General features: G+C 49.2%; 1 protein-coding gene and 1 long non-coding RNA gene across 2 annotated transcripts; both read right to left on the bottom strand.

The window, feature by feature from the left end:
• Positions 1-1,020: 1,020 nt before the first annotated feature.
• Positions 1,021-2,226, bottom strand: LOC127343184 (acidic endochitinase-like). Its single transcript, XM_051369301.2, has one exon. It carries the CDS (start codon positions 2,169-2,171, stop codon positions 1,281-1,283), a length of 891 nt encoding a protein of 296 aa, XP_051225261.1. The 5' UTR covers positions 2,172-2,226; the 3' UTR covers positions 1,021-1,280.
• An 8,951-nt stretch (positions 2,227-11,177) lies between these two features.
• LOC139837622 (uncharacterized) lies at positions 11,178-11,627 on the bottom strand. Its single transcript, XR_011754188.1, has 2 exons — positions 11,575-11,627; positions 11,178-11,501 (listed from the first exon to the last, which is right to left on the bottom strand). It is a non-coding gene; the product is annotated as an uncharacterized lncRNA (long non-coding RNA).
• Between the last annotated feature and the right edge of the window lie 11,763 nt (positions 11,628-23,390).

Raw genomic sequence — 23,390 nt, 5'->3', positions numbered from 1 at the left:
CTCAAGTAGATGTCCCCGAACACTGCTATCACCGCCCTGCAGAACCGGTAGAAACAATCAAGGGCGGTGGACTCCGCCATCCGAAGATAGTCATCGGTAGAATCACTAGGAGCTCCATATGCCAGCATCCGTATAGCCACCGTGCACTTTTGGAGGGCGGAAAACCCTGCCATGCCGGTGCAATCCAAGTTGCATCTGAAATAGTAGTCGTACTCTCGAAGGGCATACACAATTTTCAGGAAGAGCTTCCGGCTCATCCTGAAACGACGCCTGAAAACAGGTTCACCGTGCAATGGATCGTCGGCGGAGTAGTCGGCGTAGAGCATGCAGTACCCCTCCATTCGCTGCCTCGGCTTGCACTTCCGGCGACCTGGTGCCGACCCACCATGGCGACCAATGACAGACTCGGCGTACAAGCTGGACAGGCAAGCGAGGATGAGCAGGTGCTCCTCGTCTTGGGCGGCGGCAGCCGTTTCTTCTTCAAGAAGCTCGACGAACATCTGCTCCTCCTCCTCGTCGGAGTCCATGTCCGGCCAGGCAGTTGGACGAACACCTGCCGGGCGTGTCGACGAGGAGCGACGCGAGGGAGCTGCCTGGCGGCGGAAAATAGGCAGAGGGTACGACGGGCGGCGGAATATAGGCTGCTAGGTGGAGGAACGACGGAGTTGGGGCAACCCGCCGGTGGATTGGCGAGGGGTGGTGCCGGCGGCGAGAGAGCAAAAGGAGGGGAGGAGGGATTTGCGTCGACAAAGTGGTGGGGTTCGTTTGTTCTCTCGCCGATAGAGTGGGCCCGTCCCCGCTTTTCTCTCCTACGGAGTTCCCGAGCGCTCCCGGGGGGTCGGGATGGCCTAGGCTCTCCGGACGGATGAAAGGCCTAATCCGGACGAAAACGAGGAGCCAGGGACGCGATTGGGCCGTTTTCGTCCAACCGGATGAAAAAAAGCGTCCTGGAGTCCTCGTCGGGGAGACAGCTGGAGATGCTCTAACTTCCATAGGTACATACAAACATATACTCCTCAATGGTATTAACTGTGATGGATAGGAATTCACTTTATTTATTTATCGGCACACGCACGTGTTGCACATCGCACGAGTTTGCGTGTGCACATCGCACGAGTACACGTACAATCGTATCATTCTTTATTATACAGTCCTCAAACTCAGCCGCTCGCCCGCTGCATGAGCATGTTGTAGTATACGATAAGTCGATAACTAAGGTATTTATTCGACCGATTGAGCAAGTGTAATCCATGGTCACGCAGTCGCCCTCCCGCGAAAGCTCAGACACTATCCTTCACCTGGCTGCTATAGCTGTTCTGCACGTCGTTGTTGCGGTCCCACACCATGATGCCGCCATAGTTGCCGGCGGTCTTCACGCCGGGGAGCACCGTGGACGTCAGGTCAGCGGGCGAAATGTACCCGCTCCCGGCGGCGGCCGTCGAGGCGGGGACGCCCAGGTAGAAGCTCCCAGACACCTTCACGCTGCTTGTCCACGTGTTCCACGCGCCCTGCAGGTCGCCGCCGGGGTACTCGCACTGCGGGTTGTTGTAGAATTGCACCCACACGTCGTCGAAGAGCCCCGTCTGCAGCGCCGGCCCCAGCGACACGTCCGGGTAAGGGCACTGTGGCGCCGCCGTCAGGTAAACCTTCTTACCCTGCGCGCTGTACTGGGACAGGAACGTAGCCAGCTCGTCGAAGTGCGCGGGGTTGCCGTTCTCGATGTCGAAGTCGATGCCGTCCAGCACGGCGTCGCCGAGCGGGCGCGAGGCCGAGCTGCCTCCGAGGAAGTTGTCCCACAGGTAGGTGGCGACGCTCTGCGCGTCTTCCGTGGAGGAGAGGCTGTAGCTGCCGCCGGCGCCGCCGAGGGAGAGGAGCACCTTGACGCCGTTGGACTGGCACGTCGTGATGTCGGAGCTGAAGACGTTGCAGTTGTTGGAGGGTGGATCGCAGTGTCCGGCGAGGTTGATGGCCGGGGTCTGGCCATTGCCGAAGGTGCTGAGGAAGGAGATCATCACGTACGTATAGAGGCCGGAGTTGCAGGCATCGGCGAGGGGGCCCTCGCCTACATTCTGGCCCCAGTAGACGGCGATGTTGCCCGCACGGGAGATGCCAGCCATGCCGGCCAGGAGGAGAATGGGGAGGAGAGGAGACCACCCGAGCTTACAAGCCATTGTTTGTTGCGATGATATACGATATCAGCTCTTCAGGAGTGCTTTGTGATTTGCTTGGTGGTGAAGCGGTGCATGTTGTGGATGCCTTTTATATAGGGGTGAATGCTTGAATCGTTCCAAGTTCGGAGATACGTACCTCTCAACGATTTGGACAGGCGTTGGCCCTAGGCTGCTAACTAGGAAGTTTGGCACATAAACTGAGAAGACCAGGGGTGGACTTGTGCCAATCCCCCCCGTGTACGTTGCAAATAGTAGTAAGATTTTTGCTAAAGCTCGATCAGATATATATTTCTGAAAGACATCTCATTTGCTTTGAGATTACAAATAGATGAAATAATAAGGTCCAAAAGTGACCAAAATCGACTAAAAAATGAAACTACTTCGTTGCCTGTGGGACAGTGGGAGGTGGTATATATGAACCTATAACACATTTCAAAATGTTAACAAATTCCGAAAAAGATCTCACATGTTTTCAAACATTTTATGTTCACACAAAGTTTTGGAAAAAGTTAAAATTTCGGAAATACTTTCGTACTTACATGCATGGGCGTGGGTGTGTCCATCACCACCCGACTTTTACAAAATCCACTCTCTTAAAATTTTCTATGGAGTGTGTAAAAATGACAAAAATGTCCCATGAATAGTCATATTGGAGCCTTTTTCTTCTTCTTCTTCTTTTGCATAATTTGTTCAAATGAACCATACTGTGTACATGTGTGCATCCTGGGATGAAAAACAATGATGATAATACGAGTTTTTATTTTCTTTGCAGAAAAAACTCATTTTCCATTTCTAGGTGCAAACAAGAGTTTTTTTTGTGAAGAACCCACCAAAAATCCATTCCCAAATTGGACCGCCCTAATTTTCAAAAATAGTAGACCAGATTTTATGGTCAAGTCACTGGTTGCAAGTGAAAACCTTTGTAGCCGCCTATCACCAAATAGACAAAAAAAATTGCCGATTTAGTAGGGAGCAGCAAAATTTTGAACCCAAGATGCTTCATAGTTTGCTCATGATTTTTGTTATAAATCATTTTTAGATTCACATGGTTTCATTTCATGGGAGATCCACTAAGGCTTTTGCAAGAGCCAACCTTTAGCTACAAATGGCCATGCCCGCCATTTTGAATCTAACAAAATTACATTTTAAGTATCTGAAATACTTTTAACCTAACTATACCATTATTTTTTCGCACATCAGATTATATAGTAGTATTCAACCTTCTTTCCCTTTTCCCTTATTTTTTGTCAAAAATTCCTAGATTTCTTCACAAGGTCCCTTTCGTAAGCAATTTCATAAATGTTCGATGGTTTAATGCACCCATCAGGGATCCGACGGCCAGGTCGTGCGCGAGGACAACTAATACCCGCAAGAACATATGATGTTGAAACATAAATTCATGAAAATATTCTCCCAAATGTTATATCGATCCCAGGTAAGGAAGCTTAACGCAAGTAAGGGAGCCCAGCCTGCTAAAATTGCCAGTAAGGTAGCTATGTGCCTCCGGGCCAGCTCAGCCTGCTAAATAATTGCAAGTAAGGGGTCTTAGTGCCTCAGGGCCGGCTCATCCTAGACCTATTTTGAGCACCCCAAGGGCACAATGGACCGGGAAAGCAGGTGGGTACGAGCTATTGTCGTGTTGTGGCTGGTTGTAACACACGGTCGTGCTACGCTTGGGTTTACCCCACACTCGAGTCGTGTCAAGTTTACTCACATGCGTCAGTAAGTGAGTAAGCTCGGGACACTCCCACGCATGAATCGCTCTGCGCTGGGTCATGTGCACAAGTATCCGGGTTTCACCCAAGTGTAAATCTTGTGCGGAGGGTTTACCCTCAGTGTGTTTTTTGAAAAAAAAGGTGTTTTCTTTGCTCAGTGTTTTATTTGCTTCTTGCGTGTGGAGGAGATCGACAACTCCCTGCCCGAGAAGAAGGTTCACGTTCTTTCAAGTTTGCTATTTATCATTTGCGGGAATAAACGAAACATTTTCTTTTTTTGACCACTTCAAAATTAGGCAGTCCCTAACCGGGGAAGTCGGCCCGTTTCGCTATAGTTATTAGGCCGGCGATGGCGTCAAACATGAGGAATTTTCTAGCCAAAGGAAACGGGCTTTGCTATTAAGGTCGTCTAGCTTGTCTTGCCATCGGAACTATGATCATCCGGCCAAAACAGTGGGTCGGGTGATATTTTTATCTCGTAGGCAACTGCATCGAGTGAAGAACACCGGAGAGGCCACCGCACACAACGAATGGGCAAGGAGGAAGGTACTCCTCCCGGACAACTTCCTCTGAGGTGACCAGGGGGCTGAGTAACAAGGGAAAAGGTATCCTCCTCAAACAACTTCCTCTGAGGTTACCGGGGGACTAAGTGCTAGAAGTAAATAAAAGCAATTGCATATGCATGGACAATTCATAATCTCACTCGAGGCGCTTGTTACTTAACTAACATCACAGACAAAATAAAATGGGGCTCCGCGCCCATGAAGGGGCTTCAAGCAGCATCACATGGACGACCTGAGGAACAGTAGGGAACCAGCCCCACCATTCTTACCGTTACTGCACCTACTTCTGGAGGGCGACCGTGCCCATAGTACTTGCGGCAACCATGTCTATGATCGATGCTCGAGGCCCCGACAGTCATGACCCAACTCGTTCAAGCGATGTGGCATGCGCCAAATGACGGAGCGGCCCACATTTGATGAAGCGCATAGCCCCGACAGATAATCAATTTCCATCGAACCCATGCCTAGTGGCTATTGTCGAGACCGTGGGAACTAGGGTACCCAAGTGTCACCCGCCCTTTCAACATGCATGACCTCTCGGGATCCGCATTGACAACGTCAAGGCCAAGATTCACCAGAGGATTTTCTTAACACGGATCATCATAAGAAGGACTTGAAGAAAATTTTCGTCCATCGCTCAACAACTATTGAAAGCTAGCCCTCCTCGAGGAGATTTTGTCGGCCCGCAGCACAGATACCCTGACAACATGATATACATGGTGATGCCCATTACCGGGGAGGGATGTGATACATTGCAAATGTATCTATAATTTTTGATGCTCCATACCAATTTCTATATGTTTTGTTTACACTTCGATGCACTTTTATACATTTTTCGGCACTAACCTATTGACAAGATGCCACAGTGCCAGTTCCCTATTTTCTACTGTTTTGTATTTCAAAAAAGTTGTACAGGAAATATTCTCGGAATTGGACGAAACAAAAGCTGAAGTTCTTATTTTACCGTAACGAAGACGGAGTCCAGAGGAGAGACGAAGGGGCGCCACAGGGCGGCCATACCAGGCCATGGCGCGGCCCAGGTCCAGGTCGCGCCATGGGGTGGTGTGGGCCCCCCCAGGCACCCACCGACCTCGCCCTTCCGCCTATTTATTCACGATCTCGAAAAAAAAACCTAAATACCCGAGCCTCCGTCCACGAAAAGTTCCGTCGCGGACGCCATCGCCGACCCTAGCTAGGGAGGGTTCTGAAACTCTTCCCAGCACCCTGCCGGAGAGAGGGATCATCACCGGAGGCCTCTACATTGCCATGCCTACCTCCGAAGTGATGCGTGAGTAGTTCATCTCTGGAATACGGGTCCATAGCAGTAGCTAGATGGTTGTCTTCTCCAATTTATGCTTCATATTTAGATCTTGTGAGCTGCCTATCATGATCAAGATCATATTTATGTAATGCTACATGTTGTGTTTGCTGGGATCCGATGAATATTGAATACTATTGAGATTGATTATATACTTGCCATATGTTATTTGTGATCTTGCATGCTCTCCGTTGCTAGTAGATGCTTTGGCCAAGTAAATGCTTGTAACTCCAAGAGGGAGTATTTATGCTCGATAGTGGGTTCATGCCTCTAGTAATCTGGAAGAGTGACAATAATTTTTAAGATTGTAGATGTGCTGTTGCTACTAGGGAGAAAACAACAATGTTTTGTCTAAGGATAATTTTATTGTTTACTTTACACATATTGCTTAATGCGATAATCTGTTGCTTGCAACTTAACACTGGAAGGGGTTCGGATGATAACCGGAAGGTGGATTATTAGTCATAGACGCAGTTGGATTATGGTCTATGTATTATGTTGTAATGCCCAAACGAATCTCATAGTAATCATCTTGTCATGTATGGTCTTTATTCTGTCAATTGCCCAGCTGTAATTTGTTCACTCAGCATGTTATTTATCTTTATGGAGAGACACCTCTAGTGAACTGTGTTCCCCGGTTCTTTCTTTTACACTGATACAATCATCCTTTTCTGTTTACTTACTGCAAGCACTATTCTCTTTAATTTCACTGCAAACAAACATCTCTTTCCACATTATACAGTTAATCCTTTGTTTTCAGCAAAACCGGTGAGATTAACAACCTTACTGTAAGTTGGAGCAAAGTATTTTGGTTGTGTTGTGTGCAGGTTCCACGTTGTTGCGGACGCCGGTAGTGCGTCCTACCACAAGTCAGGTAGCAACACCTTCAGAAGTCACGCCTTTCTCCTACTGGTCGATTAAATCTTGGTTTCTTGCTGAGGAAAAACTTGCTACTGTACTCATCATACCTTCCTCTTGGAGTTCCCCAATGGTGTGCAATCTGCGCTCATCAGGATAACGTCCTCCCTCTGGAACGTAGAGGGTAAAGCCTGTGGTCCCAAGCGCATCATCAATGAATGGTGCGAAACCGACAGACGGACGTCAGGCAACTTGCAAGAGCGGCCTAAACCTGGCTAAAATTCGCTTGTGTGTTCACCAAGCAGTTGAAAATCATCCAAATCGTGTTGCCTCGGTGTCCGCAAACGCACCCACGACACCTTGATTTATTTCTCCATGGGAAGCCTCCACATCGCCACCAATGAACAGAAAACATCTATCTAGTGAGGTACTTCCATATACCCCATGAAGGTGCACCTCGGGGATTTGTAGTGTCACCCCATTAACATGCATCCGGTGTCCATCTCTCTGTATGCCATGAGCCATCGCGGGGATATGCCACACTTGCACTTCCTCCACTTCTCATCAATGTCATTCTAGTGGTCGGTCTGGATCCACCTCGGCACCTTGCCGTCCCGGGAGATCAAAGAAACTAAACTTTTAGAAACAAAAAACCACAACTACATTGAGAGAGATCGGAGAAAACAAATTTGAGAAAGATTGATAAAATACGATGCCGACATCGCCCTCCCTTTCAGGCATGCCACCTCCGCTGCCGACCGGCAATCGATTTGCTGGTCGGGCACGTGAGATCAAGGTTGGTGGAGAGGATGAATGGTGGGTGTATTCATGTAAGAGATATATGAGAACTATGTTCCTATGCATAAATAGTAGATAGTCAAGGAGCATGCCGGTGGTGGTACACAACGTAAGCGGCACATGGCACATGCCTGACCAAGCAAGGTGACATGCTTGAATTTTCTTTAGTGTGCCTCCTACTTTTGACGCCCCTTAGAATGTGGAGTGCAATTATTTATGCCTATGTTCCCCAAGCGCGACATGAATAAGCCTCTCTCTTGTGTGACACCAACCACAGACACCATTAATTATGAGTCGGTATGAACTCGATCACGGTGCATAAATATTAGTCTTCTTATCTACTCACAGTGCTTTCGCAGACAATGTTGCTTGTACCATCCAAAACGTCGGGTATAGCCATACGTTTTTGTAGTGCCTCCTGTGATTTACCAAAATAGTTGAGTAAATACATGATGAAAACTTTAGTATCCATGATGAATAATAAAGTGAATGCATAATAAAAATAAACGCCAAAGCCAACTTCTATACTTCTTACCAAACCATTTTACCAATAGTGCTACCCTCCTCAGCACCATTCTCGGATATACACAAGTGTAGGAAGTAGGTCATATCACTTCTCAGTAATGAGTGTGAAACCCACGAGAAGCAAAAGTTATTAGTGCACAAAATTGACAAAGAATTACCAGTAAAAGTTGCATTATATTTTGTTTTTATTTGGTCTCAAATGTAAAATGTAGAAAGAAGAATAAATAAAATAGCTCTTTTCAGATATAGCCCAATCCTCTAATATGCAAGTTGTTCTTATGGAACGAAAGTGTTCCCTAGCGCAACATGAATTTACTTATCACCTAGATTTTCACATAAAGCATGATAAATACCATGTCATGTTTTATTCTTTCTAGATAAAGCCTGAGCCAGGTGCACTCCTAATAATTGATCTCATGGCCATATACATGACCAAGCAATGGAACTATTAAGACATAAAATCCAACCATCACCTTAAGTTTTAGGTTCCCATTCAAGAACCACCTATTGCAATTCCAAGGATTGGGACATAGTTTCTATCAATTCCGGTGATCCCTCTTCTCTTTCTTACTGTAGGTGAAATAACATACCATCAACATTCATACATTATCATCATAGAACTACAGTAAAGTAAAACTTGACCAAACCCATAGCATGCTACATGAAAATAATGTCTAATCTATTATACGTCCTCAGAAACATTGGTAACTACTCACAACAATTAGACATGGTGATGCTTGGGGCATATGCAAGACAACACAATATGAAAGTATAACTTCTTCAAGAAACAATGACATGGTATTGCATACTAGCATCCAAACAACACAAGAAAGCTATACATGGTTCCGATCTGCACAAATTTTTAGGGGATGAAGTTGATCATGATGGTGAAGACAGTATTGTTGGTGAATATGATGATGAAGATGGTCCTCCCTAGGCCGGGGAGGTGCCGGTGTTGGCGACTACGGCGATTTCCTCTTGGCTGCGACAACAGGACCTTCCCTCTGTTGAGGTAGGAGAAGACTTAGGGGTTTGCCGTTGCTTCCATAAAATCTAAAAATATATGGCCTAGGGTTGTTCCCAGAGAAAAAAAGCATGTACGAAAAGGATATCGCAAGATGAGCCACATGACATGTGAGACCCACCTCAGCGCGGTTGGCCTAGGGGGTGTGCCATGGGCCCTCTTTTGTCTCCAGTTGCTTCTCTCGTGGGCATTCAAAGCATATCTGATTTTATTTTCAAAACTTTATTGTGTGTTTGATTGTGATAAAATGATGTGACAAATTTTTGTGTCCTTGTGAAAATTAAGACGAACTTATTCGATGCAAGACTTATGTGTATTGTGGAATTTGTTGTATAAATATTTTGTTCGGGATTGTGTGCTCTATTGCTAATTAATACATTTTGCCTGTTTACAATGTGTGTACCAAGACACGCTCATCTACGATGTCAGCCGACAGGCTACTGATGAATTAGTATTTGCCACGCTGCCAACAACGCAGAGTCGCAGATTATGATGCACCGAGCAAAATTAAAAGCGTGGCATATGCCTTACTCAGCACAGTTATATCTGGCGGCTTTTATCGATGTGATTGATGCTTAGAAATGCCCTATAACACCAAGGGGCGAGTTTAGTTGCTCATAACATCGTTTCCCGCGCACGCTTGGCCAAGTTTGGGCCGATTGGTTTGCCACGACGTTCCGCGTACATGCATCGCATGAGTTTTAAAGCAGCACAAATCTTGGCACTCGAGGCATGCTCGATGCGAGCGTTGTTGCTCGTATAGGCGTTGGCGAGCGCAAAAGTGGGGACTTCGTGGTATGTGCATGCACACTTTGTAGGTAACCTTGTGTCTAATCTAGTTCATCTTAATCCTTCTCCGATCCATATAATACGTCGCGATGTTGCAAATCAATTCCCACAAACAGTTTGGAGTTTCCTCGAGTTTTTGAATGTCTATTTTGTGTTCTCTTTGGAGATTTTTTGGCTGAATTTTGTTAAATTTGTGGGTCTCTGTCGACCGTTTCAAATTTCCTTTGAGAAGTAAGTTCATATCGCTGTTTTACACAACTTTCATGTTCGGAGTTTTTCGTTTTGACATTGATAGATGAGTGCTTCTTCATTTCACTAATAAACTATAAGGGGTTGTAGATATACTCGTCTACGAATGTTAAAAGACTTTGAACACAAAAGTTGCGTGAACGGTGTGGTGAAACTACCACTCGAAAAAATTCAAACGGTCGACCGTGTCCACAAATTTAACAAAATTCATCCAAACAAGGTTCAAAAGCAAAACCGTGCTTTAAACACTCGAAGAAATTATCAACCGATAAGGGCACAACTTTGAGGCGCATCTTTTTCACTTTACCTCGAATCAAACCATAGTTGTGTAGATTAGAGTGGATTAAGATAAACTGAGCGTCATGCTAAGTACATGCAACCAATCCTCGTGTGTGTTTTTTCTGCCACGGTGCACAAATAGGTTTGTTGGTATTCAATTATAGTGCGTAAATAGGACCAAGTCAAATTTCTACTCATACAGTTTCTAGCGAAATGAGTTGTGCTATATATTGGAGAAAAACTCATGCACGCAACCAAACTGACCCTAGGTTGTTGTAGTGTCACTACGGGGAAGACGCCGTGGGCCGACGGCCCCGCACCGTCGGCACAGGTAAGCTCACCGTCGGCACCGTCTCTGCCGACGGTCACCGTCGGCGTACCGGCGTCGGCACAGATGGCGACGGGGTTCGCGCGGGCACCGTCGGCGTAGCACGACACCGTCGGCACAGGCGTACGCCGACGGCTGGACGGTGGCCGTCGGCCTGCCCATCGTCGGCACACTCATCTCGCCGTCACGCCGCTGCCGTCAACGTGCCCCCTTGTGCCGACGGTTTCACCGTCGGCACAGTTTCATTTTTTTTTTCCCAGAACCGGCGGGAAATCGTTCTGATTTGAACTGGAAAAAAACGCGCGCTGGGCCTGACTGTGCCGACGGTGTCACCGTCGGCACAGACCCTGCCATTTGGCACAGCTACGGGCCTGTGCCGACGGTGACACCGTCGGCACAGCCAGGTCCAGTTTTTTCTGATTTTTGCCAATTTGGCCTCGTTTGCTCAGAAAATCGCAGAAAATGCACATATTATAGGATTGAATATGCAGTAACATATATATCACCATATAGCACACAGATATCACCGTATAGCACCAAATCTCACAAATATAGCATCAAATCTCACAAATAGCACAAATATAGCATACAAGACCATGGTACATACACCGGATCCACTACAAAGATGGAGCGTGTCATCATGTGCTAGTACAATGTAGAAACTATGGTGGTGCACCACCCGAGTGACGATCTAGCTACAGACGATCTAGCTCCGAGTGGGTGAAGTGAGGCCGCTGTATCTCGACGGTGCTCGGGGAGGTAGAACCACGACGAGAGCCACCGGAACCAGAAAAATGCCGAGGTTCGGCAGAAGCACCAGGAGAATGGCGACCGGGGTGCATCGGCGTACCACAAGGAGTGTCGTTCCCGGATTCTCCCAATCCCTACATGTTGGAGGGAGTTAGCAACTTAGCCATGTCACACCAAGTTAGCAACTTAGCCAAGTTAGCAACTTACCGGGGTCAACTGACGCTGACGCTTGTACATGATATAGAACTCCTCCTTGGACGGAACACTTGGCGTCGGCCCCGGATGAGGTGGCTCGGGAGTGGTTCCTCTCGCACTCCGGCCATCATGAACCGAGTGAAACTCTGCAAGAAACGGGAGAGATAGCTCAGATTCAAACATGGGGACTTATGATGTTTTGCAACCATAGAGATTGAAACTTACCGCCATCTGGTTGCTCGTCCACTGGACATAGGCATCTTTCACAAGGTCATGCTCCTTAACCTTCTCGAGATACTCCTCGTAAGCTACTGCATAGGCCTCCTCGAGCTGAGTCTACAATTTCAGAAATAATGCGTCTCATCAACATAGCCATTCAGGAACAAGAGTCAAAACAGAGGATGAAAGTGTGGATGACTTACATCAACCTCTACCCGAGAACGGCATGTAGTCCGCGAGGAGGTAGCGTAGCTGCCGGAGGGAGGGTAGCCTTGATCTGCGTGAAGTTCCTCTCGAGGCTTGAAACCCCCAGCAAGGCAGGCAGACGTCCATGCGGCTGGCCGGACCCCGCCGACATCATCGCCACCTCGTCGACCGGCTCGGTCATAGGGTCCTCCACCTCTGGATGGAGCTTGGCGTACTCCTCGCGGTATCTTTCCTTGTTCTCTTTGGCCTTGCCGTAGTACATCTCGTGCGCGGGCCGAGGCTCGTTCGGACCGGGCGTCACCAGCTTCATGTGCGTCCACGCTTCCCACTCACCAAGTTCCCTCCCGAGCTTCTTCCCCGCCATCACAAAACAAATGTTATGCATATCATCGAAAATCAAAAAAATGCAGCTTGTTCCATTTTTATATGTACCAGACGCTCCCGATAGCGATCGGTGCTGCTGCTCCCCGCAGTGTGTGTTCCCTGAGAACCACGGTTGGCCTTGTTCCGGTCGCTCACGGCCTTGAAATCGGGGTTTTCGCCGACCCAATTCTTGACCAACTCCATGAAGGCGGCCCTCTTATTATTATCAGCCCAATGTGGTACAACCCTGCAAAATCAAAACTCATTTGAAGAACAAACAATATAGTTGCAAGTTAGCCGCGGTACATAGAATCGCATTGACAATTACTTACCGACATGAACTCATCTATCGTCATAGCCGGGCGAGTCCCTCGCACAATCTCAGGCTTTGTGTACCGACGCCCGTCAAAGCATAGAAGTGGCCGATGCACGTGATCCTCTCGGTTGTACCATCGCTGCCGTGTCAACTTCCGACACATGTTACGGAGCACCACGTCCGCCCTATCCTTATGCTCGCCGCCACCCTATAATTGCGCTGCAATCAAGCATAACGAAAGTGTGAGAGGCATGAGTTATCACGGTGGGGTTATCAACTACATATGAACGAAACCCAAAGAGTATGCATTACGTACCCAAAACTTCTTGATCACGGCGTCGGCGGCGGAAGCAAAGCCAGGGTAAGGCGCTATCTCATAGTCTTCCCAAGTGTAGGCTAGCTTGGACTCGCCCCCAAGGATCGGAGTGTACATCCCCGGCCGCACTTCCTAATAGCAGCTCCAATCAGACTCCCTGGCACGCGGACATTCTTCCCCGTGTATGTGAAATTCCTGCACAATTATCAAACATTAGAAAATGCTAAGTGTCATAACGAAAATGAAATCACCTTACTACTTACTCTATCCGTCCTGGGACAAGGAGCCACTTCTCATCCTCCGTAGCAGGTTCCTTACTCTCATCGGGAACCTGCGCTTCCCCACGAATCCGCAACTTCTTCGGAGCCATCTCCGTCGAAGCCTCCTCGTCCCTAGACTCCTCCTCCTCCTCCCTAGTGTCCTCCTCCTCCTCCCTAGTGTCCTCCTCCTCGTCCAGCCGACCGTGAAGCCACCGAGCCGAGCGAGAGGGAATGTCAGCTAGAAGGAGCTGTGCATTCCCCCTCGTCCTCCAGCTCGTCCTCCCCTCGTCCTCCAGCTCGTCCTCCCCCTCGTCCTCCAGCTCGTCCTCCCCCTCGTCCTCCCCGTCCTCCGTCTGCGTCTTCGTAACGCCGGGTGGGAATAATGGGTCTTGCACTCCGTCTGGAAGCACCCGGCCCTGGCTTCCGCTGATGCATCTGATCAAGCAAGGAGCTCGATGATGCCTTCCGTCCGCTCATATTGGGCAATTACCTGCATAAGAAAAAGAGAAAATAATTAATAAGCATGTTGAAAATTAATAAGCATAATGACAAATATAGGTACTAAGCATAATGAAAAATGTAGGTATTAAGCATAATGACAAATGTATGTATTAAGCATAATGATAATGTAGGTACTAAGCATAATGACAAATGTATGTATTAAGCATAATGATAATGTAGGTACTAAGCATAAAAGACCCTCACCATTCATCACCACTCTCATCTCTAGGCATTGGGTTCTCAGCCTCACTATCAAAATCAGTATCATATGAGTATTCATGGTCGGCATTGGGTTCCGGTTGAGTCTCGACAATGTTGTCTTTGCTCGCATGGCGCTTGGTGAGCATAGCTATGTCCTTCAGGTCCACCACGGTCTCACCACGCATTTGTACATCGTTGTGGAGATCCTGAAGACCTATGTCTATTTGAAGAGCCCCGAACTGCTCTTCCTCTTGATAGAAAATTCCCTCATATGTTACCGGGTCAATGTTGTTGTAATCGTCCTCGGAGGGGATGGGTAGCTTACCATGTGGCGATACCTGAACACGACTTCCCAGCCCATGAGTTCCTCATTCGACATGGGTAGGACAAATAATAAACTTGCTTGGTTTGGTGAGCCACAACATAGACGTCGGATCCACTGTAGGTGGTTGTAGGCCTAACTTCAACTAAACCAATGGAAGGGGTGCTTCTCATTCCACCGTGTGGGTCAAACCAGTGGCATTTGAACACAAAGAGCTTGAGTTCTATGTTTGCGTTGTTGAACGTCAACTCGTATACCTTTTGTAACCTTCCATAGTAATCAAGATCATCGGCTCCGCGGGTGTAGACCCCGTATTTATTGTTTTTGCATTAGGCCGGTTCTTCGGTGAAACTCCGTATGGAAGCGATACCCATTTACATCATACTTCTCATGCGTATGGACTCTACGGTTAAAACCCGGGGAAACGCATCTCAACTCATCTGTCATCTCAACGTTGGGATCAGCTCCCTACAAGTTCAGTTCAGATTATTTTGTGCATTAGTTACGTGTAATAAGACAAGTCACGGATTGCAAAGTAAGAGGAACATTTGAGAAATTACTTTTTCATGGAACCAGTTCACGAAGCTTTTATTTAAGGGCGGGGCACCCTCTTTCAGAAGAGTGTACCACTTTGCGTGGGAGTGGGACCATTTCTTCTGACCACATTTCATCATGGAATTGGGTGAAAGGAGAAAATACGTATTAGACCAAAACCAAGTTACCGGTTGCAAAGTATTTGCTTCATCATTTTACCGCCTGAAAGCGACCACGACCCCCAGGTCCCTAAGCCCCTAAAGCATTATGCAAGCCTGCTCTTTACGGCGAAATGTTCTCCACTTTTGAGGCACCGGCCTTGCCACCGGGATATTTGAAGAGCAAGAGCTTTGGGTCACGGTTGGGCTCATCGGAATTGTACCGAGCGACCGGGTTATGCTTAGTGGGCACATCATTGGCATAGTACATTGTCGTGGCGTCTGCCATCTCATGGAGGAGAGTTGCCTCAGCTATGCATGCTTCAATCTTATTTTTGTTTCCACATTTGTACCGAATATATTTGAACTCCCTCTCAATACAAAACTGCCAACGATACTGCACCGGTCCCCCCAAGAGTGCCTCGTTGGCGAGATGCACGATGAGATGTAACATCGGAGTGAAGAAGCCTGGGGGGAATATCATCTCTAACTTGCATAGCATGTCCGGCACTTGCTGCTGCAGCTTCTCAATCACCTCGGTACATATCTGCTTAGCACAGACCGTGCGGAAAAAATGGCTCACCTCCGCAAGCACTCGCCAGACATGATCGGGGAGATACCCTCGAAGCATCACCGGCATCAGCCGCTCAATCCATATATGATAGTCGTGACTCTTGAGCCCGTTTATTTTTCCTGTAGCAAGATTGACTCCCTTACTCATATTCGAACAATAACCATCAGGGAACATCACGTCATATTTGAGCCACGTAAATGCCTCCTTCTTGTCGGCGCTATCAAGACAGTACTTGGCATGCGGCTTTAACCAACCTTTTCGATTGCCCTCAGGAGGCTGCATGTGTAGAGCCACCCTGTCACATATCTCCTCAATATCGACTCTAGCTGAAACATTATCCCTTGACTTGCACAGTATGTTGCAGCGAGGTGTTAAGGAATGCCTCCCCACAATTCTTTTCGGTGTGCATCATATCGATATTATGGGGAAGTTCAAGGTCCTTGTAATACTCGAGCTCATATGCCCGCTATGTGAGTCCAGTTGTGCGTTTTACCATATCCCTCAAATTGGTGGCCGGGTTCCTTACTAGGGTGGAGAGCACGTAGCTCGGCATCAACAGCTTGCACCATTGAACTTTGGTATTTCTTTATGTTCAAGCACAACTACGCCTTTCGTGAAGTTTTTCTTGTCGAGATCTGAACCGATGCCACTGGACTGAGGAACTTGCGGTGTTTGTCAAAGGCAACATATTTGTGTCCAGCTTTTAGGTGCCTGAATTCTAGTTCGTGCACTGCACACCGGGCATGGAAACTTACCAGCTGTACTATGCCCACGAATAGGGCGTACCCGGGTAGGTCATGCATCGAATAGTGGAACCAAACTTTCATGATGAAGTTTCTCTTTGATGCTCGGTCGTATGTCAATGTACCGTGATGCCACGAGTGGTGCAAATCATCCACAAGTGGTTGCATTAAGACACTCAATTTCTTCCCTGGATATTCAGGCCCTGGAAGGATCATCGACAAGAATATGTTCTTCCTTTGCATTACGACTCCGGGAGGGAGATTGAGCGGAATAACAAACACGGGCCAGCAGCTGTACGCGGCAGTCGACATACCATATGGGTTGAATCCATCGGTTGCTATCGCAATTCTAACATTCCGAGCCTCACTTGCCTCATTTGGGTGCTTTTGATCGAAGCGCTTCCATGATTGACCATCAGATGGATGTACCATGGGTACCCGTTTCTTCTCGTCTTGCAATCTTATCCCGGTCTTATGCCATGTCATACGCTTGGCGTCTCCTCGAACATGTAAAGCCGCTGGATTCTTTTGATGAATGGGAGATAACGAAGAATCTTTATGGCTACTTTTGTCTGCCTCTTCTGACCATTGCCTACATCTACCTCATGATACCTAGAGTGACCACACTTGGCACAGTACTTGTCATCCGCATAGTCTTTCCAAAACAAAAGGCAAAGTTTTGGACAGACATCATATGTTATATAATCCATTTTCAATGCTTTCAAGATTTTCTTCGTTTCGTACATGGTCTTGGGCAAGCAATGACCTTCGTGCAACATGTTACCTACCGTGCTCGTAGTCTTTTCAAAGGATGCTCGAGTACTCTCAAACATGCACTTGTCGGCTAGCAAGCTGCGTGATGCCATCAAGTTGAGACATGGGTGCACCCGGGTATCGCGGCCTCCGAGCTGAGGCCCTCATGTCAATGCCGGCCCTCGCGGTTGGCTCGGGTTCCTCCTCACGGAAGTTCCTCCGGTTGTGGCGGTCCCTCCGGTTCGGGCGGTTCCTCCGGTTCAGGCTGTTCGTCCCATGGTAACTCGGCATGTCGGCATCCCGAAGATCATCTAGCAAGTTTAAGATGCCATCGTTCTCATTGCCATCGATCCGCTGCCGCATCACCTCACCTCTATCACGTTCGTGCCGAGAAAAGTCGACCGGCGGGTCGTAGTCACGCATATACCCATTCCACCAAAGGTGTTTAGTCATCTCTAGAATATCCTTAGGATGACGCCTCCTGCAGACATTGCAAGGGCAACGGGGACGAACAATCCCCTTCGAACCACGAGCTAACTCCTTCACTAACAAATCGGTCTTCCATTTCCATTCATCTGTCACTTGAGTCGAACTAACACGGCCACTGTACATCCACTCATTATCAGCCATCCTGCTTTATTGCGTGACAAACAACAAATAGTAGCATGAAATTGAATGCATCATATTTTTATTTTTCTACCGGCGAAAATGCGTGCATCAACCTACATCTCTACTAGGTGGGCTCCTAGCAGCCCCCGGACCCGTAGTTGGGTACGTTCTCCACGTTACGCTCGGGTGCGAGACAGAATTTCGCGGCACCTCCCGCTGCTCTCCCGATACACGTCTCGGCAAAAAGCCGAGAGGATGTGCATCCGGAGAACAACAGGGAGGCGCTGACGAAATCCTGTCTCGCACCCGAGCAGAACATGGAAAACGTACCCAACTACGGGTCCGGCGACTGTCCCGTAAATGCCACAAGCGTTACGGTTCAAAATATGCTGACCACTAATGCATATTTATCCGCGTAACACTTGCGGACGGGAATTGACACCTAGGTTACGCGACTTGACGGATAAATTAAATCTAATGACATAAAAAATGCGAAGGGGGAGTCGGCAATTCAGCTCACCCTCGGCTGTAGAGGAAGTAGTCGAACAACCGGCGATGTCGACGGCCGTAGAGATGCGCCGCAAGATCCGGGGTCGTCACGCGGGGTGCTCACTACGGTACCTAGTTAAAATAATAAAAATTTGTCAATGCAAATTTCAATTTCCATTTCTATTCCTTCATTTTCATTTCAATTTACATTACAATTTCAATTTCAATTTCCAAATTCTTTACTTCATTTCAATTTCAATTTCAATTTGCAAATTCTATTTCAATTTGCAAATTTACAATTAGAATTCTATTTTCAATTTCAATTTCAATTTCAATTTGCAAATTGTTTACTTCATTTCAATTTTAATTTGCAAATTTACATTACATTACAATTACAATTACCTACCTAATTGCAAAAACTAAAAAGCAGAAAAAAATAAACTTACCGGGGGCAAAGGGGGCTGGGACGGCGCGGTGGATGGCTGCGGCGGGGGACGGCGCTGGGCAGGTGGCGGCGGCGGAGGAGGACGGCGGCGGCGCGGGGCAGGGCGGCGGGTCGGGGAGGACGGCGGCGGCGCGGGCGTGGCGTGGCGCGGGCCGGGGAGGGCGTGGCGCGGCGGCAGGGCGGCGGCAGGCGGCGGGCGGCGCTGGGCGTGGCGGCGGGCGGCGGCCGGGAGGACGGCGGCGGCGCGGGCAGGGGCGGCGGGCCGGGAGGACGGCAGCGGCGCGGGGCAGGGCGTGGGCGCGGGCCGGGGAGGGCGTGGGCGCGGCGGCAGGCGGCAGGCGGCGCGGCGCGGCAGGGCGTGGCGCGCGGCGGCAGCGGCGGCGGAGGACGGCGGCGGCGCGGGGGCAGGGCGGCGGCGGCGCGCGCGGGGGGAAGGCGTGGGCGCGGGGGGAAGGGCGTTTGGGGATGAGGGGCAGGGCGGCCCGCGTCGACCCCACTTAAGTGGGGTTCTGTGCCGACGGCCAGCTTGTGCCGACGGTGACCGTCGGCACACTTTTTTTTTTTTTTTTTAGACTCTTTTTCTATTTGTATTATAGATGTGTGTATGCATCCATATATGTATATACATGTTTTTTTTATCAAAACTTCAAGCCAAGAATACCATGGTTTAGGATTTACGGCTACACCGCACATGTTCTTCTCCTCGGTGCTCATCCATGCTCATTTATCGCCCGCTAAAATATATAGCCTAGTCCTTTCTAACCGTTTGAATTATTAGCTAGTGCATTAATTCAATATAATATAAGAGTCGGGAGGTCTCAAGTTCAACCCCGACTAACACACTTTGTAATGTAAAAATGGTTGCGGACTCCTATCTATGCATGTTTGTTGTCTTCTAGTTAGACCTCCTTTGTCCATCCTCAAAGTGTGTCGACGGTTAGGTCATAGGTACATGTGCATGCCATGTGGACACACACAAATTTTGGGGCCATTCCCTAGGTCCGATGCTCGATTTCTGACGAAACCCTAGTTCTGTTGACCGCGCCGTCTACCCCTTTGACTGCATCCCATCGGGGTTCCCCCGGTGGGCGTATGCCTACGTTTGAGCTTGGTTAGGTCATAGGTACATGTGGAAACAAGGATCATACCCTATGATCCCAAGGTTCTCTCCGGTTCACCTCCGAGGGAGTTCCCCCCTATACATGCAGAATCTGCCTAAGTGTAGGAACCCCATGTTCGAGAAGCCGGGCACACCCGGAGGGGGTAGCATTGGATATAGAACCATCTCAAATCACTTTTTTACATTCCATGTGGACACACACAAATTTTGGGGCCATTCCCTAGGTGCGATGCTCGATTTCTGACGAAACCCTAGTTCTGTTGACCGCGCCGTCTACCCCTTTGACTGCATCCCATCGGGGGTCCCCCGGTGGGCGTATGCCTACGTTTGAGCTTGGTTAGGTCATAGGTACATGTGGAAACAAGGATCATCCCCTATGATCCCAAGGTTCTCTCCGGTTCACCTCAGGGGAGTTCCCCCTATACACGCAGAATCTGCCTAAGTGTAGGAACCCCATGTCCGAGAAGCCGGGCACACCCGGAGGGGGTAGCATTGGATATAGAACCATCTCAAATCACTTTTGTGCATGCCATGTGGACACACACAAATTTTGGGGCCATTCCCTAGGTCCGATGCTCGATTTCTGACGAAACCCTAGTTCTGTTGACCGCGCCGTCTACCCCTTTGACTGCATCCCATCGGGGTTCCCCCGGTGGGCGTATGCCTGCGTTTGAGCTTGGTTAGGTCATAGGTACATGTGGAAACAAGTACCATCCCCTATGATCCCAAGGTTCTCTCCGGTTCACCTCCGGGAGTTCCCCCTATACACGCAGAATCCGCCAAGTGTAGGAACCCCATGTCCGAGAAGCCGGGCACACCCGGAGTGGGTAGCATTGGATATAGAACCATCTCAAATCACTTTTGTGCATGCCATGTGGACACACACAACTTTTGGGGCCATTCCCTAGGTCCGATGCTCGATTTCTGACGAAACCCTAGTTCTGTTGACCGCGCCGTCTACCCCTTTGACTGCATCCCATCGGGGTTCCCCCGGTGGGCGTATGCCTGCGTTTGAGCTTGGTTAGGTCATAGGTACATGTGGAAACAAGTACCATCCCCTATGATCCCAAGGTTCTCTCCGGTTCACCTCCGAGGGAGTTCCCCCCTATACACGCAGAATCTGCCTAAGTGTAGGAACCCCATGTCCGAGAAGCCGGGCACACCCGGAGGGGGTAGCATTGGATATAGAACCATCTCAAATCACTTTTGTGCATGCCATGTGGACACACACAAATTTTGGGGCCATTCCCTAGGTCCGATGCTCGATTTCTGACGAAACCCTAGTTCTGTTGACCGCGCCGTCTACCCCTTTGACTGCATCCCATCGGGGTTCCCCCGGTGGGCGTATGCCTGCGTTTGAGCTTGGTTAGGTCATAGGTACATGTGGAAACAAGTACCATCCCCTATGATCCCAAGGTTCTCTCCGGTTCACCTGGGTGGTAGTTCGACCCTATACACGCAGAATCTGCCTAAGTGTAGGAACCCCATGTCCGAGAAGCCGGGCACACCCGGAGGGGGTAGCATTGGATATAGAACCATCTCAAATCACTTTTGTGCATGCCATGTGGACACACACAAATTTTGGGGCCATTCCCTAGGTCCGATGCTCGATTTCTGACGAAACCCTAGTTCTGTTGACCGCGCCGTCTACCCCTTTGACTGCATCCCATCGGGGTTCCCCCGGTGGGCGTATGCCTGCGTTTGAGCTTGGTTAGGTCATAGGTACATGTGGAAACAAGTACCATCCCCTATGATCCCAAGGTTCTCTCCGGTTCACCTCCGAGGGAGTTCCCCCTATACACGCAGAATCTGCCTAAGTGTAGGAACCCCATGTCCGAGAAGCCGGGCACACCCGGAGGGGGTAGCATTGGATATAGAACCATCTCAAATCACTTTTGTGCATGCCATGTGGACACACACAACTTTTGGGGCCATTCCCTAGGTGCGATGCTCGATTTCTGACGAAACCCTAGTTCTGTTGACCGCGCCGTCTACCCCTTTGACTGCATCCCATCGGGGGTCCCCCGGTGGGCGTATGCCTACGTTTGAGCTTGGTTAGGTCATAGGTACATGTGGAAACAAGTACCATCCCCTATGATCCCAAGGTTCTCTCCGGTTCACCTCCGAGGGAGTTCCCCCCTATACACGCAGAATCTGCCTAAGTGTAGGAACCCCATGTCCGAGAAGCCGGGCACACCCGGAGGGGGTAGCATTGGATATAGAACCATCTCAAATCACTTTTGTGCATGCCATGTGGACACACACAACTTTTGGGGCCATTCCCTAGGTCCGATGCTCGATTTCTGACGAAACCCTAGTTCTGTTGACCGCGCCGTCTACCCCTTTGACTGCGTCCCATCGGGGTTCCCCCGGTGGGCGTATGCCTGCGTTTGAGCTTGGTTAGGTCATAGGTACATGTGGAAACAAGTACCATCCCCTATGATCCCAAGGTTCTCTCCGGTTCACCTCCGAGGGAGTTCCCCCCTATACACGCAGAATCTGCCTAAGTGTAGGAACCCCATGTCCGAGAAGCCGGGCACACCCGGAGGGGGTAGCATTGGATATAGAACCATCTCAAATCACTTTTGTGCATGCCATGTGGACACACACAACTTTTGGGGCCATTCCCTAGGTCCGATGCTCGATTTCTGACGAAACCCTAGTTCTGTTGACCGCGCCGTCTACCCCTTTGACTGCGTCCCATCGGGGTTCCCCGGTGGGCGTATGCCTGCGTTTGAGCTTGGTTAGGTCATAGGTACATGTGGAAACAAGTACCATCCCCTATGATCCCAAGGTTCTCTCCGGTTCACCTCCGAGGGAGTTCCCCCTATACACGCAGAACCGCCTAAGTGTAGGAACCCCATGTCCGAGAAGCCGGGCACACCCGGAGGGGGTAGCATTGGATATAGAACCATCTCAAATCACTTTTGTGCATGCCATGTGGACACACACAACTTTTGGGGCCATTCCCTAGGTCCGATGCTCGATTTCTGACGAAACCCTAGTTACATTGACCGCGCCGTCTACCCCTTTGACTGCATCCCATCGGGGTTCCCCGGTGGGCGTATGCCTGCGTTTGAGCTTGGTTAGGTCATAGGTACATGTGGAAACAAGTACCATCCCCTATGATCCCAAGGTTCTCTCCGGTTCACCTCCGAGGGAGTTCCCCCTATACACGCAGAATCTGCCTAAGTGTAGGAACCCCATGTCCGAGAAGCGGGCACACCCGGAGGAGGGGTAGCATTTGATATAGAACCATCTCAAATCACTTTTGTGCATGCCATGTGGACACACACAACTTTTGGGGCCATTCCCTAGGTGCGATGCTCGATTTCTGACGAAACCCTAGTTCTGTTGACCGCGCCGTCTACCCCTTTGACTGCGTCCCATCGGGAGTTCCCCCGGTGGGCGTATGCCTGCGTTTGAGCTTGGTTAGGTCATAGGTACATGTGGAAACAAGTACCATACCCTATGATCCCAAGGTTCTCTCCGGTTCACCTCCGAGGAGTTCCCCCGTATACACGCGAGAATCCGCCTAAGTGTAGGAACCCCATGTCCGAGAAGCCGGGCACACCCGGAGGGTAGCATTGGATATAGAACCATCTCAAATCACTTTTGTGCATGCCATGTGGACACACACAACTTTTGGGGCCATTCCCTAGGTGCGATGCTCGATTTACGACGAAACCCTAGTTACG

Source organism: Lolium perenne, chromosome 3 (genome assembly GCF_019359855.2).
Source record: "Lolium perenne isolate Kyuss_39 chromosome 3, Kyuss_2.0, whole genome shotgun sequence".
Classification (NCBI taxonomy): domain Eukaryota; kingdom Viridiplantae; phylum Streptophyta; class Magnoliopsida; order Poales; family Poaceae; genus Lolium; species Lolium perenne.
Note: the sequence above shows the minus strand (reverse complement) of the source record. Positions and strands in the feature narration are given on the sequence as shown.